This window comes from Crocodylus porosus, unplaced genomic scaffold (assembly GCF_001723895.1).
Source record: "Crocodylus porosus isolate Cpor-Errol unplaced genomic scaffold, CroPor_comp1, whole genome shotgun sequence".
NCBI lineage: Eukaryota > Metazoa > Chordata > Crocodylia > Crocodylidae > Crocodylus > Crocodylus porosus.
The window spans coordinates 14,075,260-14,095,133 of record NW_017728947.1 but is presented as its reverse complement, the minus strand read 5'-3'; the positions used below and the strand labels follow the sequence as shown (position 1 = coordinate 14,095,133).

General features: G+C 43.8%; 1 protein-coding gene across 3 annotated transcripts in view; it reads left to right on the top strand.

The window, feature by feature from the left end:
• NRIP3 (nuclear receptor interacting protein 3) overlaps window positions 1-19,874 on the top strand; it is a 40,728-nt gene that overhangs the window by 5,578 nt on the left and 15,276 nt on the right. For 2 of the 3 annotated variants that reach the window (XM_019552238.1, XM_019552236.1), the window contains exons 2-3: window positions 15,350-15,529; window positions 16,344-16,426. In XM_019552238.1, the coding sequence (XP_019407783.1) occupies window positions 15,350-15,529; window positions 16,344-16,426 (263 nt within the window). The remainder of the gene's footprint in view (window positions 1-15,349; window positions 15,530-16,343; window positions 16,427-19,874) is intronic. The other variant, XM_019552237.1, reaches the window with a different exon arrangement.

The window sequence follows — 19,874 nt, the reverse complement described above, 5'->3', positions numbered from 1 at the left end:
ACCAACTTCCAAGGGAAGTGGTGCTGGCTCCTACCCTGGGGGTCTTTAAGAAGAGGCTTGATGCTTACCTAGCTGGGATCATTTGAGCCCAGTTTTTCTCCTGCCCAGGCAGGGGGTCGGACTTGTAGATCTACAAGGTCCCTTCTGACCCTACTTCTATGATTCTATGAAGGGAAGTGGTGTTGTCCCCTTCCTTGGAGGTGTTTAAAAGGAGATTGGACAGACACCTGGCTAAAGTCATCTGGCCCCAGTACTCATTCCTGCCCAGGGCAGGGGGTTGGACTTGATGATCTAATAGGTCCCTTCCAACCCTAACATCTATGAAACTATGAAACTAAAATCATGAACCAGGTCCTCAAGGAATCTATTCCTAAGCACTTTGAGGAGAATAAGGTGATTAGAAACAGCATGGATTTCCCAATGGCAAGTCTCCCACAACATTCTCACAAGCAAGCTGAGGAAGTCTGGGTTGGATGAATGGACTGCAAGTTGGATAGAAAACTGGATGGAACATTGGGCTCAAAGGGTAGCGATCAATGGCTTGATGTCTAGTTGGCAGCTAGCTGGTATCAAGTGGAGTGCCTTAAGGGTCAGTCCTGGGTCTGGTGTTGCTCAATCTCTTCATCAACAACCTGGAAGATGGGATGGAGTGCACCATCAGCAAGTTCACAGATGACACCAAACCGGGGGGAATAGTAGATACACCAGAAGGTAGGGATAGGATTCAGAGAGACCTTGACAAATTGGAGGACTGGACCAAAAGAAATCTCATGAGGTTCAATTAGGAAAAGTGGAAAGTCCTGCAATTAGGTCAGAGCTATCCCATGCACTAGTATAGGCTGGGGGCTGACTGGCTAAGCAGCAGATCTGCAGAAGAGGACCTGGAGGTTACAGCGGACAATACATTGAATGTGAGCCAACAGAGTGCCCTTGTTGCAAAGAAGTCTCAGGGCATACTGGGCTGCATTAGTAAGTGTTGTCAGCAGATTGAGAGAAGTGAGTTTTCTCCTCTATTCAGCACTGGTGAGGTCACATCTGGAGTACTGTGTCCAGGTTTGGGACCCACGCTACAGAAACAATGTAGACAAATTGGAGAGAGTCCAGTGGAGGGAAATGAAAATGGTTAGAGGGCTTGGGCTTATGACTTATGAATAGGGACCTACCCAAATTGAGGCAGCAGAAGGGTGCTTTTGTGGGCTGCTAATCATGCCAGCTATCATTTTTGTGGGATTTTTTGCAGTGAGATCCCCCCACACCACTGACTGACCAAGGGGCCCTGGTGACCCTGTTCATCAACATTGATTGGCCAAGAGGGCTGCTTTTTGTGCAGCCCTGCCCCTTGCCACTGATTGGCATAGATGGCCACATGAAGAGTTACTAATCACCCCTGGTTACTAATTGGCAGTAAGAGATGGGGCCGCACAAAAGGTAGTCCTCTCAGCCAATCACCAATGGAGGGAGGAGGGTACCAGCCACCATCTGAACTGCTAACCCTTTGTGCCACTGGCTTCCCTCCACCACCCCAATGGTGGGCTGTTAGGCTGGGCAGCAAGTGGCTGCTGGCTCCCACTGGGAATCCCAAATTTTATTTTTAGTAAGTTTTTTTTGGCAATTCTGTGCAAAATTGTGGAAACTGCCTTTTTCATGGTTTCTGCAAAAATAGTGAAATTGCAATTTGAGTAGGTCCCTACATATGAGGAGAGGCTGAGGAAACTGGGCTTATTTAGCCTGGAGAAGAAGATTGAGGGGGGATTTAATAGCAGCCTTCATCTACCTGCAGGGTTGTTCCAAAGAGGATGGATCAAGACTGTTCTCAGCAGTGGCAGACGGCAGAACAAGGAGCAATGGTCTCAGGCTGCAGTGAGGGAAGTTTAGGTTAGATATTAGAAAAAAACTTTCTCACTAGGAGGGTAGTAAAGCACTGGAACAGGTTACCCAGCGAGGTTGTGGAATCTCCATCCTTGGACAGTTTTAAGACCCAGCTAGACAAAGCTTTGGCTTTGTCCTGCCTTGAGCAAGAGGTTGGACTAGATGACCACGTGAGGTCCCTTCCAACCCTAATTTTTTAGGATTCTATGAAATGTGAAGTTGAAAGCATTAATGTATCTGTCCTTATATCTTGTAAATGTTATTTTGATTAAAGGCCTGAAAATTCTCATGAATTGGGTGGTTCTCTTGGAAAACTTAATTGTGACTCAAAATCTTAAAGATATCATGTGCCATGTGTTCAGTTTTACAGTCATAATTTTCATACTTCTTTCTTGCTTTTTATGGTAAATAGCAAATATCCTCACCTGCACCAAAAATCCACCTGTGAAAGTTGCCCAACAAGCTGGTATGTGACCACAGCATAACTGGACTAGAATTACTACCAGGGTGCATAGGTTCAGAAAAGGGAAACATTTAAACTTTTAGCAGAAGCACTTTCTCCACCTAAAAAGCGTTTTCATTTCTGAGTCAAGAGTAGCTGAAATGATTTACTTCCACCATATTTCCACCCAGGAGACAGATAACAGCCTGGAAGATCCTTTATCCTCTACTGTGCCAGACAATTTGTCTGGAATTGGTTCTACTACTTACCAGTTATGTTGCACAATATAAGTTAAGACTGTTTTTACAGGAGAGCGCTTGCTGTAGCGTTAAAACCGTGACATCAGTATTCTTACATAACCAAGCCTCATTGCTCCAGTGGTGCAAAGGGACAAGAAGGCAACTAGATCAGACCAGCTAAGAACATCTTCTCTCTGGAGAGCGCTCAACTGGACAGAACCGGTGTATCTGATTCCTGTGTTGCTGACTCTGAGGAGTAGGATAAGAATGTGACAAGATCACTTCAGCTGCCCTCAGCTGGTATGGAGGAGACTGTTCTGAAGTACTGCTAAAGAATGAGATGGCTCTGACCAGCATGTCAGTGCTCTACTTCACTTCTTGATTCAGAAATGTGGTGTCAGGGGGGACTGGGACCAGTTTCCTTGGGATGGGTGGGTGAGTGTTCTTTTTTTTAACTTTGTTAAAATAATGGTGCAGTGTGCTGTAGGAGTAAATCCTGGGAATATGATTAAGATTTACACTTTATTTTTAGAATTAAAAACCATGCTTTCTATGGATGATTAACTTTCCTTGGTGTGAAAAAAAATCAAATTCTGGTATGAGCAGAATAAGCTGAGATGTAGCTCAAAGGCAAGTTGCTTTGCGTAGGCTCTGTGCTCATTTACAAATGTTATTTGTATTCTCTAACAATAATGGGGATGCAAGTGGCTGTTCACTAGTTGTAGGGGAGTGGAGGGAAGGAGGCAAAATTGGCTGATCATGATATACTTGTTCTGCTTCCTCCCTATCTCAGTTAATTCTAAGTGGATATGGTTTTTAGGGCAGGGATCTCCTAAGTGTGTAAGCAGGTGATACAGTTCTAGAATTGTGATCGTAGATAACCAAGTGATACTATATACGTTTGTGTCAATATAACTCATGATGCATGAATGGTAGATTCTTAGGGCAGCTGAAAATATAGAGGTCGATGGCTTGGAGCTTTCAAACAATGGGTCAGAGGCTCATATTACCACTGCTCATCCTCTGAAATTAGTGGTAGTAGTGCTGGAGTGATGTTGTAGCCATTACAGTCCAGGAAATACATGAGATGCAAAGATTTTTTGTGTGTATTTGTGGAGTGGGGTGGGATAGGGGGATATCTTTTACTGAACCAACTGCATGGCTGAGAGAGATTTTGGATGGGCTTGGGGCACAAAAGTACTCTTCCTCAAGTCTAAGAAGTAAATCTCAAGTTGTATCTGCTTCTTTCTCAGACCTGAGGAAGGATACTTGTGCACCCCAAAGGCTAGGGACAGACATTCAAAAAGGCTGAGCCTGAATTAACTTTTGCAGGTTAGTCTAATCTGGCTAGGTTGAACAGGTTTCCAACCATACAGATAATCCCTCTGGTCTGAGGAAACTCCAGTGGTTCAGGCTGCAAGTGGGGGGTGCTAGAACAGCCCTACCTGCCCTGCCACAGAGCTAAACTGAGGGGTATGGCCAGGTCCCAGCAGGGCTCTGATTAGGGAGGGGTGTGAACCCCCACCCTGCCTGGAGTCCCAGGCTTTTCCCTGCTTGCTGCTCGAGGGGCAGGAGTGTTGCCAGCCTCCAGCCCTGGGCTAGCACTCTGAGGCAAGGTGGGTGTGTGCAGTGCACGCATCTGTTAATGATACAAAGCTTTCCAATCTCCCTGTCCCTGCTTCTTTATACTGTCAGAATCTGCAGCAAGTTGACAGGCATGCAAGTGTTGGGGGAGGGGGATGGTAACAATGTTTATTGTCCTTATCTCAGTGTTTATTGCCCCATTAAAAAAACAGAGAGACTTTACCAGCTATCTGTTGATTCAGCACAGACCCAGCATGTGGTCTGCTGGCTAATACACAGACACCTCTCAGCAAGGCAGAGGGGAGGGGGGAATTTGTGCTTAGCAGAGAGTGGTGAGGGGGAGGGAGGGGAGCAAACAGCTCTTCCCAAACAGTGTTTCCAAGGAAGGACATTAACCTGTTGATTAGTTCCAAAAAGCCTGTCTGCCTTTGTCTCTCCCACAGCATGGCCTGTAGCCAATATGTGGTCTGCTAGCTAATGCCGAGGTGTCTGTGTAAAGCTGAGGGGCGGGAGGGAATAATCCCTGCTTAGAAGTCAGGCAGATGCAGAGGGGAGGGGCCAGTCCTACTGTGGAGCAGAGAGCCCCCCCCGACCCCCCCACAAGCATAGTGGGATGCTGGGGGACTCTGGTTTATCTTAAACCAGCAAGGAGTCTGGGACAGACATTTCCTAAACTGGTTTGAGCCAAATCAGTTAACTCTGATACTACATTCAACCAGGTTATCTCAAACTGGTTTCAGCCATTTTCAAACTGGTTTATGTGTACCGAGCATATGTTCTGTTATAGGTTTAAACTAGTTTTGGATCACTTAAACCAGTTGATGTGTAATGTTTGTCCCTAGCCAAAGAGTGTCTAAAATCACTCCCAACCATGCAGCTGGTGCTTTAAAGGATTTAACAGCACCCTGCACTATCCCCACCAAAAAACCCTTATCTGTCAATGCCTGAAATATCATTGCTGTTATGTAAGGTGAAGTTCAGGCGTTTTGAATAAACAAAATGCTGGGAGAAGGTGGAAAGAAGCATTACAATGCTTCCATCTTTCCCGTACCATACCTTTTGAAGGGTAAAAGAGCATTAAAAATACTTCCCTGGTTCTTTTTGTTTGAGCACTTCAGTGTGCTCAGCCCTGCAAAAATGTACAAGGACACACAGACCCTGCCTCAAGGAGAGTATGGCCTGGTTCAGTCAAGGTCAAAACAATTCAAACAGATATAATATGCTGGCTGATAGTGCAGCGAGGAGAAGTGGAAAAAGGATGGAATATTGCAGCTGCTGTCCTGAAATGGCCTTGAGGAAGAGAACAAGGGTTTAATCATGCAGAGAAAATGTGTGAAGATGAGCTTGCTAGAAGGATACAAAGTGGAGGTGTAGGGCTGAGAAAAAGGAGGAAGAGAGCAGAAATTGAAAGTAAGCTAGGGGGGTGGGTGAGGTGGACAGCCTCATTATTTTCAAGCAATGGAAAGGGAGCGCTGAAGAAATGCTGACAGGACTGCCTGTAGCATCAGAAATGTTTGGTGGCTGTCCCAGAGAGCGTCAAGTCCACAAGTAGCTACAGGTGGATACGAGAGCATTGTAAAGATGGATGCTAAATAAAAAGTGAAGGAGAAAAGGGAAGAAATAAAACTGGCTCCTCTGGCACCTCACCAGAGTTATACTTTGGACCATTTCCCTCCTGTAAGTGTTTTCTCCCCTTTGCATAAGGAGCAATGCACACCGAGAAGTCTGTAATTTTATCTTCAAGTTGTTCCCCCAAAGAGGTTCACAGACTTTCATATTTGAGGCCATAGCCATTCACATACAGAGGGCAAATATCTGCATGGTGGATCCTGATTTCTATCTTGTTTTCTCCAGAGATGAATGCTCATGAACTTCATGCCTACTGCCCACAAGTGCCCTGTACACAGTTGAGTGTGAACCCAGTTAATGCTTACTCAATAATCCACCTAAGCAGTCCCCAGGTAGGCTTTCTCTAGAGTGTAGCTATAGTGTCTTCCCTTCCTGGCCTGCCCCCTTGTATTTCTCAAAGACCCTATTCCTGCTGTGATACATGGAGGAGTTTCCAAGGAAATGCTGTAAGTAGAAGATAATACCATTGAGCTAACATTCTGCCAAGCCTCAAATGCAGCAGCAGGGAGGTGAAGGGACCCTGACTGAATACCCTCTAAAGATCAAACAGGAAAGGCAGTCTGGAAACACAAGCTCAAATGGCCAGGATGCATAAAATGTTCTATGACTGAAGAGTCATTTTAGGGCCCAGGTCATGATTTTCCTATTAGCTTTCTAAGCCTGAGGGTTTTGTTTATTTCAGCTTCTCCAACTTATGTAACCCATTCAACTTCTTGCAGCTGTTCCAACTTGACTATAGATGATGGTTAGTAGATTAATTTCACTGCTATTTATTTGTTGCATTTTTGCTTGATTGTTCTTTTATACACTTCTCCCTGTTCAGTTTTATGAAAAACAAATCACATTTTGACAGCTAGGCTGATTCTCTGAACAGCTTGTTGAGTAGAACTGGCCATTCTGTGCCTTGTACTGTGTCAGAACTATACATTATAGTGCGTTGTCAGTCCTGTCTAGCAGTTAAAGTCAGGAAATGTTCATTTGGAATAGGCCATCTGTGTCTTGTCAAATCAAAAGATGGGAAGGCGAGTCAACCAGCTTTGTGATATTTCCTTTAATCATATTTATTGTCGCTTACTTGAGTAGTGTCCAGAGGCCCCAGCCACGATGAGTTAAGCTTTCAAGCTACAAGCATGCCACAATGCTCAGTCGGAGACAGTTTGTACCCCAAAGGGCCTGCAATCAAAAAGCAAAATAATTTTTGTTATTTCCATTTATAAAAGGAGAACTGAGGTGTAGTGAAATGAAATGTCTTCTCACAGAAAATCTGTGTCAGAGCCAGGGGTTGAGCCAGTTTGGTTTCCAAACACAAGATCATGTTTTCTCTAAAGCTTAGGACTAGATTCCCAGATCTCTCATGAGTTGAGAGATGCCAACTCTTTAGTCTTTCCTTTGGCTTGGCTAGAGAATTGCAATGGTGATTTGTAATGTAGAAGACCTCTCAGGTTATGCCCTATAGGAGCCTGGCATTTGTAACTGTATGCTGAAGCCTTTAGTTATTTCCAAGGAAATCCCAAGGCACAGTGTGAAGCTTGTTACCTGGAATGGAAGAAGACTTTCTCCACAATTTCTGTTCTAACGTGTTGAGCATCCTTCCCTGAACTCCTGCCTGTCTTACCTCTCTCCCCTTGTCCTAGACTTATTAAAAATAGTTGATGCTCCAGCAGGTATATAGCAGATCCCCTCTTGATGCAGTTGTTAAGAAAGTGGTTCCTTTTCCACCACTACACTTAAATTCCCAACTCTTTCCCTGGAGCTGAGAGCCTCTTTCCCTTTGTTTGCTTGGGCTTTCCAGCCTTCAGGGGAAGAAACTGGAGCACAGAGGCAGAGAGAGAACCAGGAACACAAATTGGATTCAATTGCTTTTCCTTACAAACTTGCTGATGGAGGAAGAGACTCATTTATCCTTCTAGGCCAGGGGTACGCAAAATGGCAGATCTGGCCCGTAGCTGGACTCCATTTCCCAGCAGCCCCTGCCCATGTTGCTGTGGCTGGTTTCCATGGAGACCCCAGGAGTGGTGGGGCTGTGACAGAGTGGGGCCAGGGTTTCCATGGAGATGGGCCCCACCAGTGCTGGTAGGGCATGCAGCTAGGCAGAGAGCTGCTCCAGGGCCAGGGCCTATAGTGGTGAAAGCGTAGTGGCTGCTCCGGAGCTGGGGCAGAGCTGCCATTTCCTGCCTGCATGCCTCTGTCCCAGCTCTGGACCATGCAGTCACCACCACAATCCTGGCCCTGGAGCAGCTCCCCATCCAGCTGGCTGCCCTCTCAGTGCTGCTGGAACCAGTCTCCATGGAAATCCTGACACTGCCCTGTCATGGCCCTGCCACTCCTGGGGTCTCCATGGAAACTGGCTGCAGCGATACAGGCCTGGCCTGCTGGGAAATGGAGTCCACTGTGGGCCCAATCCAGCCCATGGGCTGGACTTTGCCCATCCCTGTTCTATGCACATGTGCTAGAAGTGTGTTCACATGGGAAGCAGCAGACTAAGTATGTACTTTTGAGATGTTGTTTATAGAAGCTTAGCAAGAAGCTAGATTGGAAAAATGGGGGCTAGCAAATGATCCTGAGGAAAGCCTGAGGAAGCACCCAGGAAGTGTCTAATCTGTTCCCTATAGATCCTTTAGTGAGCTTCTTCCAATAGTGCATTAAACAGATTGGAACAGTTAACATCCATTGCCTGTGACTTGTTCTTGGGTTAGGATTGGGAAGAGCTCCCAGATCAGCCAACTTGAGCATGATGTGCCTCAGGGCTCCTTGACTTCAGCATTACAGGCTTCTTTGCTAGCTAGAAAACCCAGTGAAGTACTACATTTTCCTGAATACGATATGCCCTCAAATAAGGCATGCACCTTGTTTTTGGAAGGCAGAATGCAGAAAAAAAGATTCTTCCAGAGTCGCTGGCTTTTTCATGGAGAGCTGGTGTTGCAAAATGGCTGCCAGCATCTTCATGCTTCTATTCCAGCAAAGAAAATCAGCTTCCCTGCTTCAGACACTTATTCAAATATTGGAGGTCTGGTTAGGGAGGAAAAGCGTGTGTGGTATGTGAATAAATATGGTATTTTTATACCAGGATAATGCAGTGTTATTAGGGAAGTGAGGCAACTGGATGTGGGTTAACATGTTTTCAGCTTTCCACAAGTCAGGAGCAGTTTGAATGGGCACTCATGGAGTCAAGCCAAACCTCACATATTTACAGGTTTTGTTCTTACCCATGCAAATTATCTACCCAATCATGATAGCTCTGCTTGCACCAGGTTATGTCTACTCAGAAAAGTAAAAATGTGATAATAGCATGAATTGGAGACATGCTAACAACCAGGAGCCCAGGATCCCTAGCAAGTTTGTATTCTAGCTGATAGGACTAGCTATGACATGCTACAGCACTTGCTACCGGACCTTCACTGCCATGCTAATTAGAGTCATTACAATTGCCATCATATTCACTATACTGCTCAACATGGCAGTCCAAGAATGGCAGCTGGTGTTACAGTAGCATGAAAGAGAAGTGCTATTCATAAGGATACTAGGAAGCTCTGTCAGCTTCTCTTTTTTGTTCTGCTGGGAACTCAGTAGGCCAGACCTGCATCTGGTAATGCAATGCAAAGCCATATCGGTTGTTTGACTTTAGGCAGACTGTACCAGTTCACATACCATCTGGCCCAGTGCATTTAAAAGACACTGGCTGTTAGCAGATCATTCAGATTCAAGTGCTCACCTTATAGAGTTGCAGTTTTTGTTTATTCTCTGTACATCCATTGCCATTTTTTAAAATGTTTCAGTAATATGGGTTGACAACCAAGAGAATAGATATTGTTATTATGGCCTGGCCCAACTGGGTGTGCCCAATCCAGTGCCCCATCTCTCATGGTGGACAGGATTTCGGGTATGCCTGAACTGCATCATAGACACATCTGTGCTAACTTTTAATGAGGCCACTCTGGTACTGGCAGCCAGCCAACTTCCATGGCAAGGTCTTTATTCACTCTCTCATCCTGTTGCAGCTAGATTGCTATCAGTAGCCAGGCTAATAGTTTAAAACTAACTCTACTATGTCCATAGTATGCTGTAGTCACATCAGTGTAGACATACACATAGTTGTTTAAAAAACAGGCTGCAGGAAAGCCTGCTATAGTAGTTATGGGTTTACCTCTCCAACAAGGACAGTCAGCTCCCAAACCACCAAGAGTTAAGGGCATTCATGGAGTCAAGTCATGAGTTAAAGCTTGGTCTTTCTTAGCCCTGAACCATTAGGTGTTTTGTTCCTTCTAAAGCCTAACTATACAGATAATGAACAATCTCACCATTAGGAAAGGCAACAGGATGTTTGGAAATTTGAACCACACTAGTCATCTTTGTTCTTAGTTATTCCCATAGAGGTGATGCTGTCTCAATTCCACTGTCACCTGAATCTTCAAAGCCTTACAATTTAATAAGTCACTGACAGTCCAGTATTAAGGTCTATATGCACATCAAACTTCTGTTTACAGCTACCTAAATATATTCTATATTTTTAGTAATCTAATGTCATAGATATTTACCTGCCATATTATAGGCAAACGAGAAGGCAAAGTCTTTGCTCCCAGGAGCTTCCCATCAACATTAGTCAGATAATGTGAGAAATAGCAATAGGCCCAAGAGGATGAGAATGAATGGAAGAGAGGAGTGAACAGAAATGAGAAGTGAGAAAAAGCTATATGTGGAGGAAACTCAGATAATTTATTTTGAATCCCATTTTCCCTCTCTTTTTCAGTGATGAAGCAATTTAGAAATTTACAGATTGTGGATAAATGATCAGCTGGAAGAAGTTTTGACAACTGATTTGCAAGAGTGAAAGATGTTGCTTGCCACATAGAGGGTGCATCTACATGAGACACTTCGTGCGGAGTTGCTTAATTTGCTCTGCAGCAAAGCATCACTATCTACACAAGTGATTCTATTAAGTAGGAGTAAACGAATTAACTATGTTATAGGATAGTCATGCCCAACACAAGTACTGTTCTACAATGGAGTTATTTACTCTGCTGCAATTCACATGTAGACGATGACCAGGGTTGGCTAGGGCACAATGGTGCTACTGCCAGCTAGCCATGCACTGTAGCACCCTTGTGCCCCAGCCAGTCCCTCTGCAGCATGTTGAGCCAGGCAGGAGCAGCTCTGGGCTGGAGGCTGACCCCCTGGGACATCTGCCAGCCAGGGTTGTGCTGCCCTGGCTCATCATGCTGTGGTCCTGAGTGCACATGTAAACACTTTGCCCAGGAGCAAGAAACTCCATCACAAAGTGGAGTGGTCCTAAGTCAGTGGTTCTCAGTCTTTTTAGACTCAAGGCCCACTTGATAGACTTGAGGTCCCCCTTGGAAAATGCCAGCCCTTAGTTTTCACTCATTTTTTGCCTACAGAAAAATAACAGAGCAATTCTTCTACTGCCAAGAACTCAGGCCATAATATGTCAGAATATTTTTGAGACTATGGATTCCTATTTTAAATCTCTGGGTTTATTTTATAAATCAGGTTTGCATGCATAACAGTGCTAACATTCCCTGGCATCCTTGAAAGAATCCCAGGGCACCCTCATTGAGAACTACTGATCTAGGTAGGACCACAGGTTCTATACAGCAATCGGAGTACCTGAACTTTCCATCATGCCCTTCTTTTGGGGTTTCCTCTCATTTTAGGAGCCAGACGGCAAGCAAGTCAGGAAGTCCTCACAGCATATTGTTAAATTGCATCTTTTTGTCTGCACAAACATTAGAGGGGCCAAAACAGGAACCAGTTCTTTAAACTCCTGAGCACTAGGAAGTTAGAGAATAGGACCTTGAAGTTCTCCACCTGTTCTTTCATTTTTTTCTTTTAACCCCTAGTTGATCTTGGAAAGATAAATCACTTTCTTGCAATTTTTTTACACAAATCATCTCTATGCCCCTATTACTAATACCTAGGACCACATTAGGAAATGATGTATTTGTTTCACAACATAATGTTTCAGTCCAGACTGAAATCCTCTGTAGTTTTGTATGATGGGCGGAGAGGCAACTTGCATAATCAAGCCTTTCTTTAGGCTGAGGTCTTTTATATGTTTGACCTGGATGAACTGTCAGAGTTGTACTAAAAGGAGGCCACTGCTGAGGATAACTCAGTGCTGGATAAGATCTTTCCTTCTTTTCATTCCTTAAATGGTCTGGCTGCCATTTCCATCAGGATTTTTGCAACTTCCCCTAAATCATTAATTTTATTTCCAATTCCTCTTTCCATCATTTGAGTCAATATTGTGACTAATGCTCTTTGCTCTGTGTTCCCCAGGAAAGGCAAGGGGAATAAAAGTTTAAACTAATAATAAGTTAGTAATAGCCTCTGACAAAACGATGCCAAAAGGAGTTTTTCCGTTGTTGTTGTGTTAGATATTTTATATACTGGAGCATACAGTAAGCTCTGCTTGGCCCACTGAAGCTAGCGTTAACCTCAGACTTCAGAAAAACTCACATCAATAAAAGATGGTTCCATTAGCTCTGGCAACATACTTCAGCACAAGCCATGTCTTTGTTCCTCTAGTGCTTGATTTCCCAAGAGATTTGTGTGTCTAATACAGCTGCCAGTCAGGGAGATTAGTTTGCCAGACACATAATAGAAGCTTGTGTTTTTATTTTGAGATGCCCCAGGTTTGGGCTCTGATATTGATCTGCAATGAAGCTTGTAGTTAGCATATGTTAGGTTGGGTGTCATTCAAGGCTACAGTGACAGAAGGGTTCCCCAATGCTGGTAAGTGTATTTGGGACCTGAGATTTTTGGAAAGGCACTCAGATTGATCCCAAACTTTTAATGGGTTGAGCAGATCCTATTCCACCCTGCTCAATTCCTTGACAAACCACTACTTTTATAGGAGGCCTCCCTCTTAGCCTTAACACTAAGTAGCAACAAATGAATGGGAAGGAGGACCCCACCCACCTTTTGCGATAATGGCTTTCAAGGAATTTGAGAAGCAGAGAAGAGTATTGCATTTAGCTGTTTAGCCATCTTGTGCAGGTAGCTAAGAGATGAAATAAGATCTGTCCTTTTGTAATTTATTTATCACATTTCAGCACTAGTGATCTAGACTTGATGGGCGCATCTAGACTGCATTAATGTGCTTTAATTCATGCACATTACATCTAGTAATGTGCATCTAATGCACATTACCTCCACTGTGAGGTACTAGGAAACTGTGCATTAGCCTGTCTTAATGCACATTAACTAAAGAGCACAGGGCAATTTTACACATGCTCTGGGAGTGGGTTAGGCAATGCTTTAATTAGAATGGCTCTGGGAGCCGCTCTAATTAAAGTGCCACATCATCTCATGTATCAGTGTCCCCATACTTAAAAATGGCAGTGGGAGCTCTTGAACAAAAGCTCATTGAAAGAGCATGGTAATTACTTGATTAATCAAGTCTACTCTGATGCGCTGTAAGTACAGCGCATTGGAGCAGCCTCTATGCTCACGTGCAGGCACCATAGTTTTTAAGTGAAGCTTAATGTGCAGTAGCCTATTTCAATGAGCACTAGCTAAGTAGCACTTTTTAGTGACACTTTAATGTGCATTAAAATAGGCTTATGTGCATTAAAGCACAAGTGCAGACGCACCAGATGTGAGCTGATGTCCTGAAGGTGATTGGCTCCCTATTCTGGCACCTGTAGCACAAGCCATCTAATGCCTCATTTTTTTTTTTTTTACTGACTTAGGTGAAAATTCACTGCTCATAAAAATTAAGCATTTCAACTTTAGCAAAAGTTAAATAATAAGAAATCATGTAGACTTCAGTGAACCACTTCTCTCTTTGCCTGCGGGAGGAATAGCACATTCTTCTCTTCTGCTTCCATTATTATATAAAAAAAAATGTTTTGCCTTCATTGTGATCATTGTAGCAGTTCTGTACCTAACAATTCTGGTTTCAGTGAAGGAAGACTGGCTTCTTAATTGGTTTCTTCATGGCACACTGTGGAATATCTGTACAGTTATTAGGGAAATCAGCTCTGCCAGTTTTAGTCATGCTGAGTAATAACTTCCCCTGTAATTAGTCCCACAGATTATACTGAGAGTAAAGTAGATTTCAACACAAATAAGGGTGGCAGAATTAGTCCTATTCCTTTTCTGAGTATAATGTAGGCTGAATAATTAGAATTCTAATCTTTCACTGTTACCAATTGTCTGAGGCAGAATCACATATGCTGTCCAATTATATAGTATATGCCATTATGAGTGTCAATCAAACAGAACAGGTGCAACAGATTATAATTATGAAATTTTATTTTACTCTGAAGTGACAATTTAACCTAAACTACACTTACAAAAATAAGAAAGACTGGAAGAAGGAGGGAGATAACATATTTCAGTGATAACTGTTATTTACTATGTCTATGGGATTCTGATCAGTCTAATGTAGTGTCACTTCCACCATAAATGTTATGCTCATAACAGAATTTGAAATGGCAAGTGTTAGTTTATTTTAAGAAGACCATTTCCCTTCTGCCATGCCACATTAATTTCTTGTAGCTGCTGTTATCTGGTGTGCTGCAGAGAGTACCTACCAGGTTTGAGACTCTGCTTGACAGCATATATAGGCTGGCCCAAAACACCGCAAGTTGAGATAGTCCAAGCTGACGGGTGGTAGGTGCCCAAAACACCTGTTGAATTAAACAAAGGCTTTGTGAAGTCAGTGGACTATCACATTAAGACAGGAAGGACGCTTGCTGCACAGGAAATAGAAAACTGTTTAAAGTTTGTGGGAGGCAAAGAACAGCACAAAGGGAAGAAGGAAGAATCAGAAGAAAGAGGCACAGGACACAGGGCTTAAGTAGACCAATAAAAATTGAAAAAAATGTAAAAAATGCACCATGTGCAAAAAAAAATCCAGAAGGCTGCCATACCAGTACTACATATGTTGCATCTGTGACCTATACCACATTTGAGCTAAAGCACCTCTTTAATTCCAAAGGTCAAATAGTCTTCCGTACATGAAATAAGACAGTTAGTAAAAAAGGGATGAATCGGTGCAGTTAAACTTCCAAACAGTTGCAGATTCAAATACTTTGGTTAGCAAACTGGGACAGTTCCAGCTGAAAGATCACCTTAAGTCCTTTTTATTTTCCATTAAAGTCATCCTCTCCAGTTGGTTACCCTTCTGGAAGAGGAAGCACTTCCCTCCAAATGCTGTCTGGATATCATTTCTTTCCCCAGCTAAACCATCCTATTTACTTTTGGTCTAGAACTTGGTATGGTATGTAATTGAAGTTTCTTTTACCATCGGCATGAGGTTCTGGAGCAGCCTTCCAATAGAAGTAGTTTTAGACAGAGCTTGATATATTCATGCGAAAATAGTTTAACACATATGATTGCCTGTGGTATCACTGGGCAGAGCTTGGTGACCCAGGAATTCCCTTCCAGTCTTTATCCTGGGCATTTGCTGTCTATGTGAATAAGCATTTGTTATGAAGGCTGCAAACCACTGACTAATGGCTGTATATATGTATATAAGTATATACATAATATGCATATAAGAAGCTTTGCAGTTTTCCACCAGTAGATCTGCATTTTTCTCTCTTCATTTTTTGTTTTAAAGCAACCACATAACATTCTGCAAAGACGCTTGATGGAGACAAACTTATCCAAATTACGAAACTACCGTGGCACATGGACTCCCAAGAATGACATTTCAGCACAGACCAATAAGCTGAATCAAACCAAACCAGACACCCCAAAGAAAACAGAGGAAGAAGAACTTATATTGGTGAACTGCCAGGTAATGCTTCCTTGTCTTTTCCTAAAGCCAATCCACTCTTGTAGCGAAGGCATAAAAGAAACCTGATGTTTCTTTCATAGGATATTATTTTTGACAAGTGCCTGCTTTACTTCAGACAAGGAAAAGGTCAATTTTAATGGCCCTATAAAAATGCAGTGTTGCTTTCCAGCTACTCCTTTAATGCAATGAATATAATAGAAATATAAAGACTACAGTAGTTTAAAACCCACAGCTGTTCTGCCTGATGACCCAAATCTAAGTCTTTGTGGGCTTTGGAGTTCCAGCGTGTGCCCAGCTTATTCTTCTTTCCCCCATTGTTCTGTTTTCTTCCCTTTGACTACTGCATTTAGAGCAGCATTGGGCAACCTACTGCCTGTGGCCTGGAGCTGTACTACAGAGACATTGCAGATCTGGGTTGTGGTGTTTAGGCTTCACCTGCATCACACCATGCCATAGCAGGGAACTTCATCCATGCTGCCACAGCTGGGCAGTAGGGAGAAGCAGCAGTGGCAGCAGGGCTGTAGCACTGGCCTGCCTTCAGCCCCAAATGGATCTTTTTAGCCTGTCACTGGACAACTTTACTGACCTGTCACTTAGAGGCAACTCTCCCTCCCTAGGCAGGAACAAGCATATCTTGGTGGAAATGTCAGTGAAAACAGAAAGAGAACACTGGCCCTTCAATAGCAAAGTAGCTGTTGTGCAAAGCAGCTCTAGGAGGGCTATTAACATGGTACCCTAGCAAAGATGCTTCGAATACAGCATTTCTTTCTTATGTTCAGTTGCTCCTTTTCAAACTCTGCTTTTCTCTTTGCAGTGTGCTGGAAAGGACTTGCAAGCTGTGGTTGACACCGGTTGTCAACATAATCTCATATCATCTGCTTGTTTGGATAGACTCGGGTAAATAATATTTGCTGCATTTGGATGGACAGTTTTCTTTTCTTTTTTTTCTCCCCCTCAAATGAATGGTTGGAAGGAGTGTGTGCGCACGTGATGGGAAACAGCTGAACATATTTCACTGAGTTCCCTTGAGAGCTTTAGAGCAGAACCCACGGTCGTGTAGGGAACAGCAACGTCACTAAGTGCAGTCATTCTCTCAAGAGCAAAAATTATTCTGAAAAAGAAAGTTATTTCAGGACACACTCAGGCCAACCTCATATTGAAATCTATTAAACAAGAACATTACTTCTTTTTAAATAGGCTTATCAGAAACTGAAGTAAAAAGGAGTCACCCTACACAGAACTTAACATCCAAATAAGCCCCCAGTGGACTCATTCATTTTTTTTTTACAATAGATGTTTGTCTATGTTTTCATTTGTTTGCAATTACATTTAAATGAAATCTTCTCTCTTTATTTGTACATTCTCAGTGGTGAAGGGAGCTTTGACACCCTATGGGGCCATGCTGTATAAAAGAAGTTAAAAATAATCTCCAATTAAGGACTCAACGCTCCAAATATCACTGCAGAGTATGCAAAATGCTGACTATGTGAGCAATCCTCCTGACAGAAAAGGTAGATTACTCCAGCAGGAGGTAGCTGGAGTAGTAGGTTTTACAGGACAGTCCTGAGTATTCGTAGGCTTGTACTCTAATATGGTGATTAAGGGCCTGCTGTTACTCCCATTGACATCAATAACACATTTCTCCCCCTTAAGGAGAAAGGAAGTGTATTTACATAAATGTTTGAGAACTGATTTAACCAGTGTGTATGGCAGAGCTCCCCCTGACTTCAGTGGAGCAGGAGAGTGGTTCATAATACAGCAAACATCTGATATTTAGAAATATCAAAGTTTCAGCACCAGCTTTACAATGATTATGCAAACAATTACAGTTCCACCCCAAGCCCCATTACATGCCACTGGACAAATAATGCCTATTTTCTGTGAAGCCTGCAATTACTAATTTACACAATAGCCTTTAGTGGCTGCAGAGTAGCTGTACCTGCTACACACTGCTAAGCAAATCAGGTGTCTTTGATGCTTACCAACCAAAACCACATGAGCAGGGTCTGATCCTGTGAAGTATTGAGCACTCTGAAGAAGAAAGGTGCACTCTCAACTCCTTACTCCCCCTGAAGCCAGCACTGGTTGTGGGTGATTGGCCTATCTCAGCAGTGAGCCTGTACACAATGGAACTTAATGATTCTGGGTACACCTGGCCTTGTCCATGTCTTGATTCTTGTACAGTTTTTGTTCCCCAAACCCCTTCAAAAACCCTTCACTTCAGAGAAATTGCTTTAAGAACAGACTTACATGCTGCTGTTTATCATGTGTACTACAGTGTCCCTTGGGAGAGTAACTGAGCCCTATTATGCTAGACTCTGTGGTACATGAATCAACGTGGAAGACTCGCTAGTTTTTAAATACAGGCTTTGAATTCCATTGCAGCCATTGAAATCGGATGGAAAGGAGACCTACTAAGAGAAATTTGCCACTTTTTTGATGGCACAGGCAGGTCCTTACAGTACATTGTCTAGCATTACTGGGTCCCCACTGGAGGTATGGATCCCCTCCTTCTGCCAGGTAACTCCTTCACTGCTCCTGAGACTTCACCATTAGGATGTTGTTGGTGTACAGACTGACTTCTTTTTCTTGTTGTCATCCTTGCACACCTAGACTGTGTGCCAGTCCTATGTTTTTGGGAGGGTAGTGATTATAGGGCTGAGCTCAGTGCAGGCAAACAAATTCTGCAGGCATAGTGGTGATGGATTTTAGCGAGATGGCACTGCAGAGAGAATGATAAAGGTGATACATCATCATTGTTTAAACAGCTCTTATTACTGCGTAACTGCTGGGGCCTTTCTATTTTTCTTGCTTGGCTTGAAGGTGACATTCCACTTGATTACACATTGCTGAATCCGGCTCTTCAGGCAGCTGTCACCCTACATCCATCTCGTACCTGGCTCCTGGCTGCCTGGCACCCTCCAGTCACATCTTTGCTTTCCTTGATGGAGTTCAGTCTTGACTTGCAGAAAAAAAAAAAAAGGCAATTCACAGCAGGCCAAAGTCCTCATGTTCTCCTCTCTCCTCCTCTCTCCTACATGAAAAGGACCATGTTCTGCCCCTGTTGAAGTCAAGGGGAGGAAAAGGTAATCCAGCTCTTCCAGGACCTGGTGCTAAGACAGGGATAAATCTGACACACAAGACCAGACCTTGGGTCCTGCTCTGCTCCCGATATGCTGTTCTAGGGAACATAAACCCATTGCATCTCTCCTGTAGATATAGACCCAGCATAACTACAGCCTTCCTCTTCTGTAAACCTCGAAGTAAAGGGCATTTCAGGGGCAAGAAGGAGAATATAGGGAGTGTGGCTAACCAGGGCTGCATTCCTCTTACTCTCTGCTGGTAGCTAGGTTCTGGAGTGTTGTTTACAGCTGATGCAGTTTAAAGTAGACTCAGTGGGCACACCTACACGAGACGTTTACTGCAGTTACCTAATTAGCTCCTCAGTAAATGTCTTGGTGTCTACATGTGTGACCCGATTAGACCACAAGAAACTAATAAACTCTACAGTAGCTTAGCTGTAAATACAAGTACCATCCTGCTGTGGAGTTTGAGTGCAGCAACACAAGTATAGACACTGCCACAGCTGGGTGGGACACAAGGGTGCTTTAGTGAGGGGCTGCTTGCTGGCTAGCCCCACACAGAAGCACCTTTGTGCCCCAGCCAGCCCCTCTGCAGCACATTGAGCTGGGCCAGAGCAGCCCCAGGCTGGCAGGCTGATCCCCCGGGCCCCCTCCCAGCCGCAGCTGCTCCAACCCAGCTCAACGTGCTGCAGTCCCAGCCACACAAACAAATGTGGCATATTCAGCAATATGCAATTAATTTTATTCCTTTGCATTAATATGCAAATGTAAATGAGCTTAGATGGTGTATCTATTACACATGCAGTTAACATGAAGCAATAAACTCCGCAGCAGTTTGAGTCACAGTAAATTGCTCCCAGGAACAGCGTCTACATGTGTGCCTGGGACAGCAACAATTTGAGCCTGGGTAGAGTGAGCCCAAGCTAGCAGCAGGCCTGGTGGGGTCAGCCCCAAGCTCCAGGTGGTGGTGTTGGGTGTCGCAGGTGCTAGGTGAGGCACGAGGGTGCCACAAGTGCAGAGCTGCGTGGCTTAGGTGGTACTGCAGACAGGAGTCTGGCCCCTTGATGCCTGGGCTGACCAGGCATAAATTGCACCTGCAGTCAGCAGCTATACATGTTTTTCAAGGCAGTAAATTACTCTGTTGTAAGATGGTATTATCCTTGACAGTACTAGCCTATAGTTTCATAGTTTCTAGGGTCGGAAGGGACCTGAGCAGATCATCAAATCTGACCCCCTGCCATGGCAGGAAAGAGTACTGGGGT